At 36.6% G+C, this 15,406-nt stretch overlaps 1 protein-coding gene across 6 annotated transcripts in view; it reads right to left on the reverse strand.

The window, feature by feature from the left end:
• The window catches only part of LOC140506526 (protein mono-ADP-ribosyltransferase PARP14-like), an 83,924-nt gene that overhangs the window by 54,302 nt on the left and 14,216 nt on the right, over positions 1 to 15,406 (reverse strand). For 5 of the 6 annotated variants that reach the window (XR_011967962.1, XM_072613799.1, XM_072613798.1 and 2 more), the window contains 4 exons: positions 8,948 to 9,075; positions 6,042 to 6,075; positions 5,202 to 5,450; positions 3,001 to 3,237 (listed from right to left, as the gene is read on the reverse strand). Coding sequence is in view for 5 of the 6 variants with exons in the window: in XM_072613799.1 (XP_072469900.1) it covers positions 3,001 to 3,237; positions 5,202 to 5,450; positions 6,042 to 6,075; positions 8,948 to 9,075 (648 nt within the window). In the remaining variant the exon portion in view is untranslated. The remainder of the gene's footprint in view (positions 1 to 3,000; positions 3,238 to 5,201; positions 5,451 to 6,041; positions 6,076 to 8,947; positions 9,076 to 15,406) is intronic. The other variant, XM_072613801.1, reaches the window with a different exon arrangement.

The raw sequence follows: 15,406 nt of genomic DNA on the forward strand, positions 1-15,406 counted from the left end.
AGTATTCACTGTTGCACATTAGCCAACAATGGAGCTTATTAATTAGAAGGAAAATACAAGCACTTGTACTAACACAGACAACACAGAGGCATAGATCCCTCTGTGAGTTTTGAAAGATGGTAGTGTTATCAAAGGTGAATTTATATTCTTGTTATATATGAACAATATTCTTAAAAATTAAGAATTCTGCTGAGATACAGTGGTGCTGAAGTACACTTAAACTGAATCTCACAATGTCTCATTAATGTGATTCTGAACCTGCTAAGACACTACTGCATTAGGCACCATGGCCAGCAATGAAATTAAGTGTGGCAGATCTCCGTATAGCTGTATATGTAATATGCTTGGCACAGTACTACAGATGGTTAGTATAATTTTTGTCTGATTTTTGCAGAGGGATTTGGAAGCACTATCAAAGTATAGATACAGTAATGGCTTTCTTGCGGTTGTACCAACAATAAACTTCATCTCTCACCTCTGAGCATTTTCTTTGGCTGCCTGCCATGCTTAGAATGCTCCCCTTACTCTTCTCTGCCTACTGGCATCCACAGTTCTTTTCAAGTCTTAACTAAAATTTTGTCTTATATAGGACGCATTTCCTGATCTCCTTTAATTCTAGTGCTTTCCCTCCCTTGATTCTTATTTATCCTGCACATAGCTTGTTTGTACATTTTTGTGTGCTTATTGTCTTCTCTGTTAGAGCATGAGTTCCTTAAGAGCAAGGACTGTCTTTTGCTTTTCTTTATATTTTCAGCGGTTACTTCCTGGCACATAGTAGGTGCTTAATAAATACTGATGGACTGACTGGTATTGACATAGGAGCAGAAAACCTTTCTGAATGGAAAGTGTTGAAGTTTTTCTGCTGCCACACACTTTACTTCCTGGTCAGTCATTGGCTATCTTTAGAAGCACAAAAACAATCCCCCAGTTAGTATTTAGGCCTCTTCTACTCTCTTCTTATTGCTCATCATTCAGAAACCTTCTGCCGCTCTTTCCTCCTTCATCCCTGTCTCACATGATAAAGTAGACTTATTCCTTTCCAAGGCTCACCTGTCTACTTTATCAAGTGATATCATTTCATTCCATCTCCCTTGAGAGACTGCCTTCTCTCTCATCCCCACTCTTCTACTTATTTTCATTCTAACCTTGTCTACAGGCTCATTCCTTACTGCCTACAAACATAGATTTTTCTCTTCCATCCTGAAAAAGTCTCCCCTCACTCTATCCTTCCTTCCCTGCTATTGTCCCATATCTCTTCTCTCTTTTGTAGCTAAGCTCCTCAAAAAGGCTATCTTGAATAGATGCCTCCACTTTCTCTCCTCCCTCTCTCTTCTTAATGTTTTGCAATTCAGCTTCTGACTCTATTATTACACCAAAATAGGCTTTCCAAATTTACTGAATATCTCTTAGTTGCCATGTCCATTGACCTTTCCTCTATCCTCATTCTCCTTGACCCCTCTGAAGCCTTTGACACTATTAACCACTCTCTCTTCCTTGACACTTTTTGCTCTCTGAGTTTTTAGAACACCATTTCACCATGGTTTGCATCCTCTATCTGACCGCTCCTTTGTCTCCTTTGCTGGATCCTTTTCCAGTTCACATCGTTCAACAGGGTGCTATCCTGGGCTCTATTTTTTTCTCTCTCCATACTTACTTCATTTGGTAATCTCACAAGCTCCCATGGATTCCCTACGCTGATGATGCTCAAAGATGCCTATCTTGCCCCAAAGTCTCTGTTGCCCTCCTATCTCACATCTCCAATTGCTTTTCAGATATCTCAAACAGAATGTCCAGTATTTCTTTGAGACTCAATAATATGTCTAAAACTGACTTCACTATTCTCCTCTCTAAACCATCCCCCACCCCTGCTACCTCCCCACATTGTAGAAGGCAACACCATCTTCCCTGTCCCTCAGGCTCAAAACCTAGGAGTCTTCTTGGAGTCCTCACTATTTCTCACCCATCCAACCAACTCCAAGTTGTTGCCAAGATCTCTTGCTTTTAACTTTGTAACATCCCTTGAAAACCACTCCTTCTCTCTTCCACTGCTGCCACTTTGGGGCAGACCCTCATCACTTCAAGCCTGAACTAGGAAATAGCCTGTTGGTGGGTCTGCCTGCCTCAAGTCTCTCCCCACTCCAATCCATTCTCCATTCAGCCACTGAAGTGATTTTCCTAAAGTGTGGTTCTGATCATGTCATTCCTCATACCACTCTCAGCAATTGCCAGTGGCTCCCTATTGCCTTCAAGAACAACACAAAATCCTCTATTTGGCATTCAAAGCTTTTCATGACCTAGCCCTCTCCCACCTTTCCAGTCTTCTTATACCTTGTTCCCCATCATGTACTCGATGTTTCACAAATAACATATTCCATTTCTCAGCTCCTGGCCTTCTCTGTGGCTGCCCCTGATGCCTGGAATCCTCTCCCTCCTCATTTCCATCTACAAATCTCCCTGGCTTTCTTCAAGTCCCTACTAAAATCTCTTCTTTTACAAGCCTTCCACATCTTCTCTTAATTCCAGTCCCTTCCTTCTTTTAATAACTTGTTATATATCCTATATATAGCTTGCCTTGAATATCATTATTTGCATGTTGTCTTCCCATTTCTTTTATAAGCTCCTTGAGTGCAAGGACTATCTTTTGCCTCTTTCTATAGGCCCAGTGCTTAATAGAGCAGCAGTTGTTGCATTTGAAAAATGAGCATAATAATACCTCTAAGCATACCTTAGTGTATAGAGGGCTAGCCTTAGAGTCAGAGCTGGATCCAAATCCTGCCTTTGAAAACATACTAACTATATGACTGTGGGCAAATTAAACTCTATGAACCTGTTTCCTAATCTGTAAAATAATGTAGTACTTACCTCAAAAGGTTTCGGTGAGGCTTAGATAATGTACACAAGTATTTTGCAAACGTTAAAGCATTATACAAATTTCAGTGTTGTTACAATCCATTGAGGGGGGGGAGGGAGCAGAATTAAGTTAGCAGTAGATATTATTACCTTGGCAATCAGAAAATTCAATTAGAGCTGAATTGTCCTTTGGCGAACACTGGACTTTGGCTATTGGTCCCCCTCCATTATGGGGGTTCTCAAAGAAAAGAGTGATGTAACTTTCATTAACATTGGGGGGCAGGTTTTCCACAAGAATGGTTCTTGTCTCTTCCAGAGGTTCTACAAAAATCTTTTTCTTTTGGACTATTCGATTTTGAGAACAATCATCAGCAAATGCCTTTGTATCTATGAAGAAAAACAAAGAAATGATTAGTGTATTACTGATCTTCTCATGGAAGAATGTGCTTCATGTAGGGTGGCCAAAATGAAGATCCTTAGGTAAGAATTCATACTCCTAAAACAACCTGTAGGATATAATCACAGGTTTGGAAAGTGCACAATTCTATACTGGTATTGTACTTGGAAGTTGCTTCTGGTTAAGAATTCTTCTGACAGAGATCATTCACTGACCATCTGCCAGTTACTATTCAGTTCAACAATTACTATTTATTGAATACTAACTAATAGTTACTGTTCAACAAACATTTTAATAAAAATACTCACTATGTTGTAGTATTGTGGGAGGTGATGGAGGCGCCATAGAAAGGACATACATGCTGATTTCAAGGCACAATCTTTACAGGAGGGAAACATACTACTACATAAATGTAAATACATAACTACAAAAGTTATATATATACATATATAACTATATAGTAACCTAAGTAACTATACAATGGAAAAGTGGGATAAATGCTATGAGAAGCAGTAAGAGGAAGAGCTTTTCAGCTGAGTGAGTCAGACAAAGCTTCATGGTGAAAGTAGCCCCTGAACTGGGTCTTAAGGAAAGGGAGAGAGTTCGAAAAAGATCTCAAAAGGAAGTGTCCATGCCATCAGGAAGATCAGAGCAGAGACACTGAGTTAGAAGTGGGTAGGATGAGGACAGTGATAGAGAATGGTCTGCTTTGGCTAGATAAGGTAGTATGCAAAGTGAAGTGAGGAGATAAAACTGTCAAGACAAACAAAGAAAAATGGAGTTTAAAGGGATAAACAAACAGGAAAATTTTGTTTTACTGCTGTTCTTCAATTATTTCAGTTACATTGCCCTCTTTGTAACCTCATTTGGTTTTCTTTTGGGAGGGTTGAAGAGACTAGAGTAGTCTGACCATTCCTTCTCTAGCTCATTTTTTTAAACAGATGAAGAAACTGAGGCAAAGTTAAGTGACTTGATCAGGGTCACACAATTAGTAAGTGTCTGAGGTCAGAGTTGAACTCAGAAAGATGAGTCTTCCTGATTCTAGGGCTAACACTGTATCACCCATACCATCTAGCTGTCCCTAGCTATCTATGCTAGAGGCATCCAGTTTAGAGAGATCACTAACGTACCTTAGAGTTTTCTTCCTTCAACTAGTAATGCAATGAATGGGATGCTCAGATTCTGGACTCAGGAGTCACTTCCCCAATAAAGCTTTTCATGCTTCTAAAAGTGGTTTCTTTCACCTTCATTGCACTTTACACAGAACTCTTCTTTACACTTATAATGTCATAAAGTAAACAGAATGTTAGATTCAAGATCTAAGTTCAAATATATCCTTCGACACTAGCTGTTTGACCCTGGCCAATTTACTTCAGTCTCTTTGAAAACCTTACTTTCCTCATCTGTAAAATGGGAATAAAAATAAGTGTAGAATTTCCCTCAGTGTGAGGTTCAAATGCAAATAAAGTACTTTTAAGATCTTCAGATGTTGCATAAATATCAGCTACTATGATTAAATACGTACACCTAGAGCTCATGATGGTAATGTCCCATTTCCTATTAAAACATACCAGAACTTTAGAGTCAAAACGATGTACCTTCCTATCATGCTGATAAATGCAATAACATTTCTTAGGGCAGTTGATACAGAGTCAGGACAGAACTTAAAGGTCACCAAGTTCAACATTCACATTTTACAAATGAAGAAACTAAGTCTCAAAAACATTAAGTGATGCCCGCAGGGTCATAAAGATAGTATCTAAGATAGGATATTAACTCAGGTATTCCTATGTCGAAATCCTGCATTTTATCCACTATCACTACCCAACAAGCTAAGTCTTTTCTTCCAGAAAGGGCATTCAACAATGGCCCACTTTTTTGCTAATGAGAATTTCAAGGCATGACACAGGGACTACTTGCAGATGAATATTTTCTAATTTTTACTTAGTCTTACCAATGTGTTTCAGAAAGGTTACAACGGCAGTTTCTGCTTCTGGTATGATTTCTATTTCAAAATCTCCTTTGGCTTTTGACAGATGACTAATGTTCTCCACCAGCAAAACTAGGAGATACTCATTCTCCAGATCTTGGAGATTTTTAAGTGCAACCAAAGAGGGAACATTTTTAGAGCCTTTGGACACATCTTCTATCTCTTCCAATCTTCTGTCCAGTGGGAGCATTGTGTCCTGGTCTTCTGATACATCTAGTTTTAAAGACACAAAAACATCCATGATGGGGATCATAAACAGTCTTGCCAGAGTGAGAGGTTATAATGCATGCCTCTTCTTATATCACTTTCTAATATTTTGAGCAAATCAGTTGAAAACAGATGTTCTCTGTAACTAAAAAGAGCAATAAGCTTGTCCAGAACATCCAACAATTCCTCAGATAAATGTTTACTTTAGGTTAAATTTTCAATTTCCAATCCATAGAGTTTTCCCTTATGCCCACTAGGGAAGAAAATGAAATAAAAAACCAGAGTAACAACTGGACTTCATCCATGAGCCATAGCTAACTGCCAAAAAGGGAAAAAAACAAGAACAACCAGATCTCAGGGAAAGAAAGAGAAACATAGTTGAGAGGAAGCATGGTTTAATGTGGAATAATGAACTAGCAAATTGCATTGAAATGAACACATTCGGATTCATTTACTTGTTCTTACCACTCTTGCCTTGCAACCCTAAGTCATTCATGTACAAGACTATTCAAAATCAGGTAAAACATTGCTGACATTTAATGAGAAGAAATCAATTTACTTGTTTGTACATCAGACTAATTCAGGCTTAACTGTTACCTTCTTCTTGGGGTCTCGCTTTGATCTTGGACTCCTAAAAACCAAACAAAAAAACAAGCATTAAGGAGAATTCCTTTCCACTTAGAAGACATGGCTGGGATCAGCCTAGAATACCTGCATGAAATAAATAAATATACTCAATTCTGTAGATGCTTAAGATCAACAAATTTATAATGCAAATAAGACATAAATCCTACTGTACCTATTCACTGATCAGCTTACACCTTAAAGTTCTGTGTTCACTTCTGTGGGTCATATTCGAAGAGAGAGTTTGAAAAACTGATGATAATTCTTTGGAAAGTTATCAGAAGGGAAGGGAAGGACATAGATTCTACTAGTCCAAGTGAAGGAAACAGGAGTAAGGACTAGATGGAGAAGTACAAGAGAGATGTGGGCAGGACATGGTCTCTCATACTCTAGGTGAGGCTTCCCGCCAAGATGACTCATTGAAATAGTTACACTACCTAGTTCCCACATTAAGGTATTTCTGCAAAACCCTGAAGTTCTCTAGAGACTGAAAAATGATTTTTTTAAAAAATCCAATAAAAACTATATTAAATGACTTCTTCCTCACCAGAGCTACATGTTACTTCACCCAATACTCAAAGGCAATAAGAAAAGTGATCTCCAGAGACAAGCTCAAGGCACCCACAGCCAACAAAGTTTTGAGACCAGAGGCAGCAAGAGTAAGGGGTTTCCCAAGAAAACCCTGGAATGGGCTGATCTGAAGTGCCAGAAATGGTCCTAAATATTTAAGGCTCTGCATCTCAAAGATCCAAGGAGGGATTGGGGAAAGGGTCAGCCTTCAGGAAGTGGAGGTTAATATAAAACCCAAGGTGACCTAGAGGAAGACCAAGCAGAATAGACCACATCACCCAAAAACCCAACAATGGGGTGGAGCTGGCATTAAGCTCTAATTCAGGAATTAGAGCTGGCAAGATGAGTAACTCAAATATAAAGTATGACCAGTATAAAAATAATTTCAAATATAAGTATTTCCTCCCAAAAAGAGGGAGAGAGTGACTTTAAAACAACCATTGAGATTCAAAGGAAAAAATGAATTTTCCATAAGGACTAACTACATAAATACCTAACAGAAAAGTTTTTAAATCTCTGAAAGAATGAACAGGAAGATAAAGTCATAAGTCTTCTCCAAATAACATTTGATGGCACAGTGGATAGAGGGCTGGATTTGGAATTAGGAAGACCTGAGTTCAGATCCGACCTCAGACACTTTCTAGCTGGCTGACTAACTATACCTCAGTTTACATCAGTTTTCTCATGTGTGAAATGGGGGTAATAATTTCCCGGACCTCCCAGGGTTGTTGTGAGGATTAAATGAGACAATTATTATAAAGTATTTTAGCACAGTGCCTGGCATATAGTAAGTGCTAAATAAATGTCAGCTCTTATTATAATGGAACCTAGAATAGATGAAACAGAAGGCAATATTGACATGGGACAGCTGGATTAGAAGAAAACCACAATACTGAAAAATAGAAAAGTTATGATGCCCAATTAAAAAACGCAACTAGAAAACAGATCAAGGAGAAATAATTTAAGAATCTTTGGACTCTCCAAATGATAATAAAAATAAAATGTATGGACATAATTTTTCCAAGAAAATTCATTTACATGAAAACTGCCCAAATCTATAGAACCAGAAATCTAAATAAAGATAGGTAATAACCACCAATAATTTCCTTGAAGAAAACCTAAAAGGAAAAGTCTCAGGAATATTGAAGTCAAAAATTCAAAGATCTTGCCTAGCTAGCAAGGCTGGATTTAAATTCAGGTCTTATCGACTATGCTGTACTTTTTTTTTAACACAGTCACCGTGATTCTTATGGGAATTTATTTTGTTTACTTATGAATTTTTACAAGGGTCTTGTTTTCCTTTTTTAATGGGGAAGAGAGGGAAGAGAAAAATAAATGCTTGTTAATTGAAAAATAGAAATATCATTTTAAAAATTGAATTGAGCTGAATTCAGCTGAATTCCCCATAGGCAGTTCTCCATACATGTTCTACGTTTGAAAATTATAATATTTATTCCTTTTTTCTTTCCTCTAAATATATTTATCCCAGTTAGTGCTCCTTCTGTTCAACAAGCAAGTATTAGGCACCGTTTTGTTTAAGGTATTTAGGTAGTTGGCATATAAAGAAGAAAATGTTCCTATCATCAAACTGATATTTTACTTGGAGGAAAAAAGAGGAATAAGTAACTACAAAATGGATACTAAATAATACAGATTTTAAGAGATAAGGACAACTAACACCTGGGAGGAGGAAGGTGGGACTCAGGAAAAGTCTTGTCTATGAGGTGGCACGTGAGCTACGACTTGGAGGAAGACAGGGATTCTCGGAGGCTGAGAAAGACCAAGGAACGTGCTGGGCTTAGTTTTCTATTCCCTCTACCACCTTATTCTAGCTTCTCAAGCTCTCAGGCAGCTAGGTGGTGCAGTGGATAAAGCACCAGTGCAGGAGTCAGGAGGACCTGAGTTCAAATCTCACCTCAGACACCTGACACTCACTAGCTATGTGACCTTGGGCAAGTCACTTAACCCCAATTTGCCTCATCCTGGGTCATCTCCCGTCATCCTGGTGAATATCTGGTCACTGGATTCAGATGGCTCTGGAGGAGAAGTGAGGCTGGTGACCCGCACAGCCCTCCCTCACTCAAAACAAAGTCACATGCAAGTCATGTCATCATTTCTCTAATGGCATGGTCTTCTTTGGCAATGAAGGACAAACACACACAGCTTCTCAACCCCTATAAGCACTTGGACATTTTTTGTTAACACTTCTCTCTTTCACATCTTTCTCCTGCTTCCAGGTAATGAATCTGTGCCAAAATGCCTGAAAAAATGTCCCACTTTCTTTTTGATCGTACATAAGATGTATTTACTTTTGTTGGGATCTTTTCATTGCCTTCATCCACATCTTTTGCTGTATGCAATCTGAGAGCAAGCTTCAACTTTTCTTCTCCTGGCAATTCTATCTCATGACTTTCTCTCTCCAGGACTCGTTGCCTCACTGAAAAAGATGGGTGAAACCAAGATTATGATGTGGTAATCTTTAAAAAGGGGAAAAAAGGGGGAAAAGGTTTTAATGGCTGTAAATCCTATTGTTATTGATAGCTTTTCCTTCACTATAAGTTTTATCTCCAAATACCATTTCCCCTTCTATTATTCAATGAAACATGCCTTGTTACCATGAATAAAAAACAGAGGGGGCAAAAAAGTAGTTTGATAAAATCAACAAACTGTGTTTCGTTAATTCTGCAATATTTTATAAACATTGTCCTCTGTACAAAAAGGAAGTGCATTTTCTAAACTCTTCTCAACACTAAACTTGGCCATTATTACAAAGGAAATAACATACTAAAATATCCATACTTTTTAACCCAGGGATTCCACAGTTAGGTACATACTCAATTAGTAATAATGATTATAATTAACATATATGTAGCACTTACTATATGCCAGAAATTGTGCTAAGCACTTTATAATTCTAATTTGATCCTTATAGCAACCCTGGGAATTAGGTGCTATTATCACACCCATTTTACAAATGAGGAAACAGAGGCAAGCAGAGATTAAGTGACTGGCCAAAGTCACACACTTAATAACATCTGAGTCTGAGTTTAAACTCAGGTCTTCCTGATTCCACGAACACCATCTCCAGTCAAGTCACTGATAAAAAAGTAAGTCTCCATATACACCAAAATATTTAGAGCGGCACTTTATGTGGCAGTAAAGAACTAAAAATAAAATAGATGCCTGTTGGGGAATGAGTAAACAAACTGTAGTATATGAATTACTGGAATATTACTATGCTATAAGAAATGACAAATATGAAAAATACAGGGAAGCATGGGACAATTGTGAACTGAGGCAAAGTGAAGTAAGCAGAGCCAAGAAAAAATAGATACAAGATGACTAATAGAATATAAAGTGGAAAGAACTACCACCATAAAAATTATGAAAAGGAATGTAGCAAACAGAAGGAATCCGACAAACAGAAGAGATGTGAAAGTTGCATGCTGAATTTATTATATTCTCAAGAAGAAAGAGTAATTCTACATAACTGAGTTTCAAAGTTTCATGTTGGCCCCAAAGAAGAGATATGAGAGGACAGCTCTTATCCATTCCTTTCCAACAGTATAGGGTGGGGAAGAAGGTGTGCAGGTTCCATGAATATGGACCATTTCATATATTGTAAAATTTTTGGACATGTTTATCAGTTTCGTTAAGTTTTTCTTTAATTCTTCTTGTTATTTCTTCCCTTTGAAAAGTTCTTTGTTATAAAGACAGCTTTCTGGGGGGGAGATAGATAAAACTGGAAATAGAAGCAATGTTTTAAAAAAAAAGGAACGGTAAATTGTATGAAAACATATTACCTACGCTACTTTTTCAGTGCCATACTTATTCAGTGCCAAACCCAGCAAGCTTTAATTTATTTCCTTGTAGGAAAAGAAAAAATAGTAAAATTCATCTGGAGGAACAAAATGTTAAGAGTCTAAAGTGAAAAAATTGCAAAAAGTGGGAAGATACTAGATCTTAAACTAATAGTAATCATCAAAACTATTTGGTAGAGAAGCTTATCTGTGAAATAGGTTATGTATAGAACACAGAGAAGTAAATGAAAATAGAAAATAATAAGGTTTATAAAGATCCTAACTCCTATGATAAGGACTCGATATCAGACAAAAACTGCTTGGAAAAGTGGGAAAAAAGTCTGTTTGAAATTAGATATAGATTCAGTCTCTCATACCATAAAAAGAGATATGCTTTAAATGGATACATATCTATAAGAAAAAGAAAAAGATCTTTCTCAATTATAGATAGGGGAGGAATTAACAGCCAAAAGGGGGATAATGATGTTTATTGAATTGCTTATTAATTTATGAAATTTTGAAATGGGGCAGGCATGCCCAGTTCTTTGGGTACTCATTGGGAAAAACCAAGATGGCAGAAAGAAATGAGGCTGCAAACACACTTTAATAAGGCACATAGGATATAAGTAAAAGAGGCACAGAAAGCACAGAGACAAGCAGTGGAATGGGGTATAGAGGCAGATGGCGTGGGGATAAGGGATCATAGGGTGAAAGAAGACAGGAAGTGGTGGGCAAGGAGATGGGAAATGGAAGAGGCAGAGACTATCATTCATTTAATCATGGATTAGCAAAATATAACACAAGAGAAAATAGTTTGCTTCATTCTGCATTCCAATTCCATGGAATGAAGCAGACTATTTTTTCTTGTGCTATGTTTTCTTCTGTTTTGGTTTTTCTCATGGTTTCTCCCATTCATTTTAATTCTCCTATGTGACATGACTAATGCGAAAATGTATTTAATAAGAGTGTATGTGTAGAACTCATATAAGATTGCATGCCATCTTGGGGAGAGAGAGGGAAAGAGGGGGAGAAAATCTAAGACTTACGAAAGTGATTGTAGAAAACTGAAAACAAATAAATTAATTATTACAAAAATACAAACCATGGATTAGAGTTGAAAACACTAGGCATCATGGACTCAGATGGAGATGGAAGGGTATTTGGAGGTGTAAGGATTTAAGGTCTCATTTTTATAGGATTTTTGTGGAGGGAAGTAAACTAACTTATCAACCCATTATAGGGTTATTTCACTAACATATCCAGATCATCTCAAAGTTGACAGCAAAAATTTAGTTATCATATATGTCATCCCAAAGTTATTAATAACATTTGATGTTCTGCTGGTCTTACTGGGGATATCTGGAACTTTTCTGAGATCTACATATCATAGGACCAAAAGGCCCTGACATCAAAGCATAGGTGGCTTCCCCTGACTCAGCACATATTACCAGGTTGTGATTTTTGGTTAATATGACACAATTCACAAATAATGCTCCTTTGACCTTTGGGATGACTTGAACATGACTTCTAGGTTCTCCTTTGTCAATATTACTTCCTCACTTCCTGGCTACTTACAAACTTACTTAATATACTGACAAGAAGTGTGGGGGGTTGTCCAAGGGATCAGAACAAGATATCATTTTTATCACACTTAAAAGATAAAACGGATAATTTCTATAACCTAGAATTTAATAGGCTTTATACAAACAATATCAAAATCAACATAAAATTAGAAAGAAAATAACTAACTGGGAAAAATATTTTCAGAAAAGTTTCTTTGCTAAAGGTCTCATATGAAAGGTATATAATGAACTAATTCAACTTAATAAGAACAAGAGCAATATCCCAATAAATATATGATTCAAGCATAGGAAGAAAGAGTTTTAAAAGGAAGAAATTAAAGTTATCAACAAATATGTTTTAAAAAACTATATTAATACAAGAATTCAAGTTAAAATAACAAGGTTCTATTATGTACCCATAAGGTCAGCAAAGTTGACAAAAAGAAAAAATGACAGATATTGGAGGTGATGTGAGAAAACAGGCATATTGACTTACTATTGGTGGTACTGTGAATTATATCAGTCATTCTGGAAAGCAATATAAATTATGCCTCCAAAGTCACTAAACTGTGCACACCCTTTGACCAAATAATACAATTAAACCTATACCACAAAGATATCAAAGAAAGAAGAAAAGGACTCTTAAGTACAAAAAAGTATTTATAACAACGTTTTGTGACAAAGAATTGGAAACTATTGGCATATACATCAATTGGGGGAAAGGCTGAACAAATTATATACATACACACACACACACACACACACATATTGTGCTCTCATAAATGATGAAAGGGAATCAAGTGAGACTTTCAGGGAGAAGAGCCAAGATGGTGGAGTAGAGGAAGAAATTAAAGTCTCCCAACATTTTGCTCCAAACAACTTTAAAATAATACCTCAAATCAAATTTGATAGTGGTAGTCAAATTGATGATGTAGTGGTAGAGTCGGTGTGAGACATTTTTCTAGACCAAAACAACTTAGGAGGTAAGAAGAGGTCTGTGACACTGGGGTGGAGGCTGGCTTAGAGTCTACGTGGCAATAGCACCAACAGCTTTAGGAGTTCTCAAGCTGGAGAGAGTTGGAGAATCAGGGCACTATTCACAAAAAAAAGACTATACAGAGGACCTCTGTCATAGTATTAGGTACAAGATAGGGCACTGTTTGGAACTCCACTGCCTATACCCCATTCTCAGTAATAGTTGCAAGGAGGAGAAGAGCACTTAGTGTTTCAAGGAAGCAAGGATACTGAGGAACTGTATTGTCCTGGTGAAAGGAAACAGTGAATACATCTCTTCCTGGATGACATGACTTTGGAAGCACCAAAACCTCCAACATGAGTTTTAAAAACAGTAATGTAAAAAAGCCTGAAGCTAGGAATAGTGCCCTGCCCCCTCCACCCTGGGAACAGAGCCCAACTGTAGCATAAAATTCAATGTCCAAAAATATGCTGGAAAAAAAGAACAAACAACAACAACAACAAAAAACCACCATAAAAATATACTATGGTGACAGGGAAGATCAAGACAGAAACTCAGAAGAAGACAATACTGTGAAAACATCTACAAGCAAAGCCTCAAAGAAAAGTGTGAATTGTATCCAAGCCAAACAAGAATTCTTTTTATATGTTTATTTATTTATTTTTAGTTTTCAATATTCATTTCCACAAAATTTTGAGTTCTAAATTTTCTCCCATCTCTCCCCTCCCCCCACCCCATAATGACTTGAATTCTTATTACCCCTTCCTCAATATGTCCTCCCTTCTATCACACCTCTCTCTACCCTCATTCCCTTTTCCAAACAAGAATTCTTGAAAAAGCTTAAACATAAATAAAATGAGTGGTCGGAAAAACTGAGAAAAGAAATGAGAACAATGGAGGAAAAGCATGAAAAGATAAATAATATCTTGGTAAAAGAGACACAAAACATAATGAAGAAGAATATCACTTTAAGAGATGCAATTGGCCAAATGGAAAAAGAGGTACAAAAACTCATGAACAAAATAATGTCTTAAAAATTAGAATTGGACAAGTGGGAGATGATGGCTCCATGAGACATCAAGAAATAGAAATGATAAAATAGTTTCAGAGAAAACTGGGAAGACATATACACTGACACAGAGTGACATAAGTAGAATCAGAAGAATAATTTGTACAATATTTACAATATTATCAGGACAAACAATGGAAAAAGTTAAGAATATTGATCAATGCAATGGCAATCATGATTCCAGAGGGCCACCTCCTGACAAAGATGACAATCTCAAGTTACAATTTGAAAAAGTGTATTTTTCAGACAAGAGAAATACAGGAATTCTTTTTGCTTGGACATGTATATCTCTTACAAAGGTTTTGTTTCTTCTTTTTTTTTTCAGTTTGGTGGAGGAAGTTGGAAGCTAAAAAAATTAAAAAGAAATAAAAGAGAATCATTGAAGTAAATCCAGAATGAATCACAGATAAGCAGAATATCTTTGAAAGTTATATGTTAAATATGCTCTAAATAACAGAAATTTGAAATTTCATGCACAATCTTTTTTTTGTTCTAGGTATACATGGAAATGTTAGCTTTAATATATGTTAGTAGCATAATATTTTAATTAAAAAGAGTTGCTAAATGAATCTACTATAAATATATTGTACTTAACAACAATTAGACCCTCACAACTGTAGGCCAAATCATTTCTCCCCTTTCTTACTAGCTTCCCAGCATGCTTCTCATAAAAGCTATGTCTAGCCTTCTCCCTTCTGAAACCAAACCTCAGTTCTATCTTGATTCCCACTGCTTCCAAAATCATCATCATTCCTAAGCTCCACCTTGAAACTTCTATTAATTCTCCCACTCTTTCCTCTCTTCACCTTTGATCTCATACTATAATTTGGACTTCTTGATCCCTCCAATCTCCTTTCAGCCTTGTTCCATTCAACATTTTCACTTTATCTTTCATCTTCACTTACTCCCTCTATGTTGACTTGTTTTCCTCTGCCAATAAATATGCTGTTTTGCTCTATTCTGAAACAAATAAACAAAAAGAAAACCTTTACCTTGATTCTGTTATCTATTCTAATGACTATCCTATGTCTCTCTTTTTAACTGTTTAACTTTTAGCATGAGGCTATCTTTTTTTTCCTTACACACTCACTTTTCAGTATTGCTTCCTACCCACCACTGTACTAAATTTGTTCTCTTTGAGGATGCCATGACTTTTTTTTAAACCAGTATTTTATTTTTTTCCAATTGCATGTAATGATAGTTTTCAACATTCATTTTATGAGATTTGGAGTTCCTAATTTTTCTCCCTTTGTCCCTTCCCCTCACCCTATCTAAGATGACAAGCAATCTGATATAGCTTATACATATGCAATCATATTAAACATATTATTATTAGTCATGTTGTGAAAGTAGAAACAGAG

Source organism: Notamacropus eugenii, chromosome 5 (genome assembly GCF_028372415.1).
Source record: "Notamacropus eugenii isolate mMacEug1 chromosome 5, mMacEug1.pri_v2, whole genome shotgun sequence".
Taxonomy (NCBI): Eukaryota; Metazoa; Chordata; class Mammalia; order Diprotodontia; family Macropodidae; genus Notamacropus; species Notamacropus eugenii.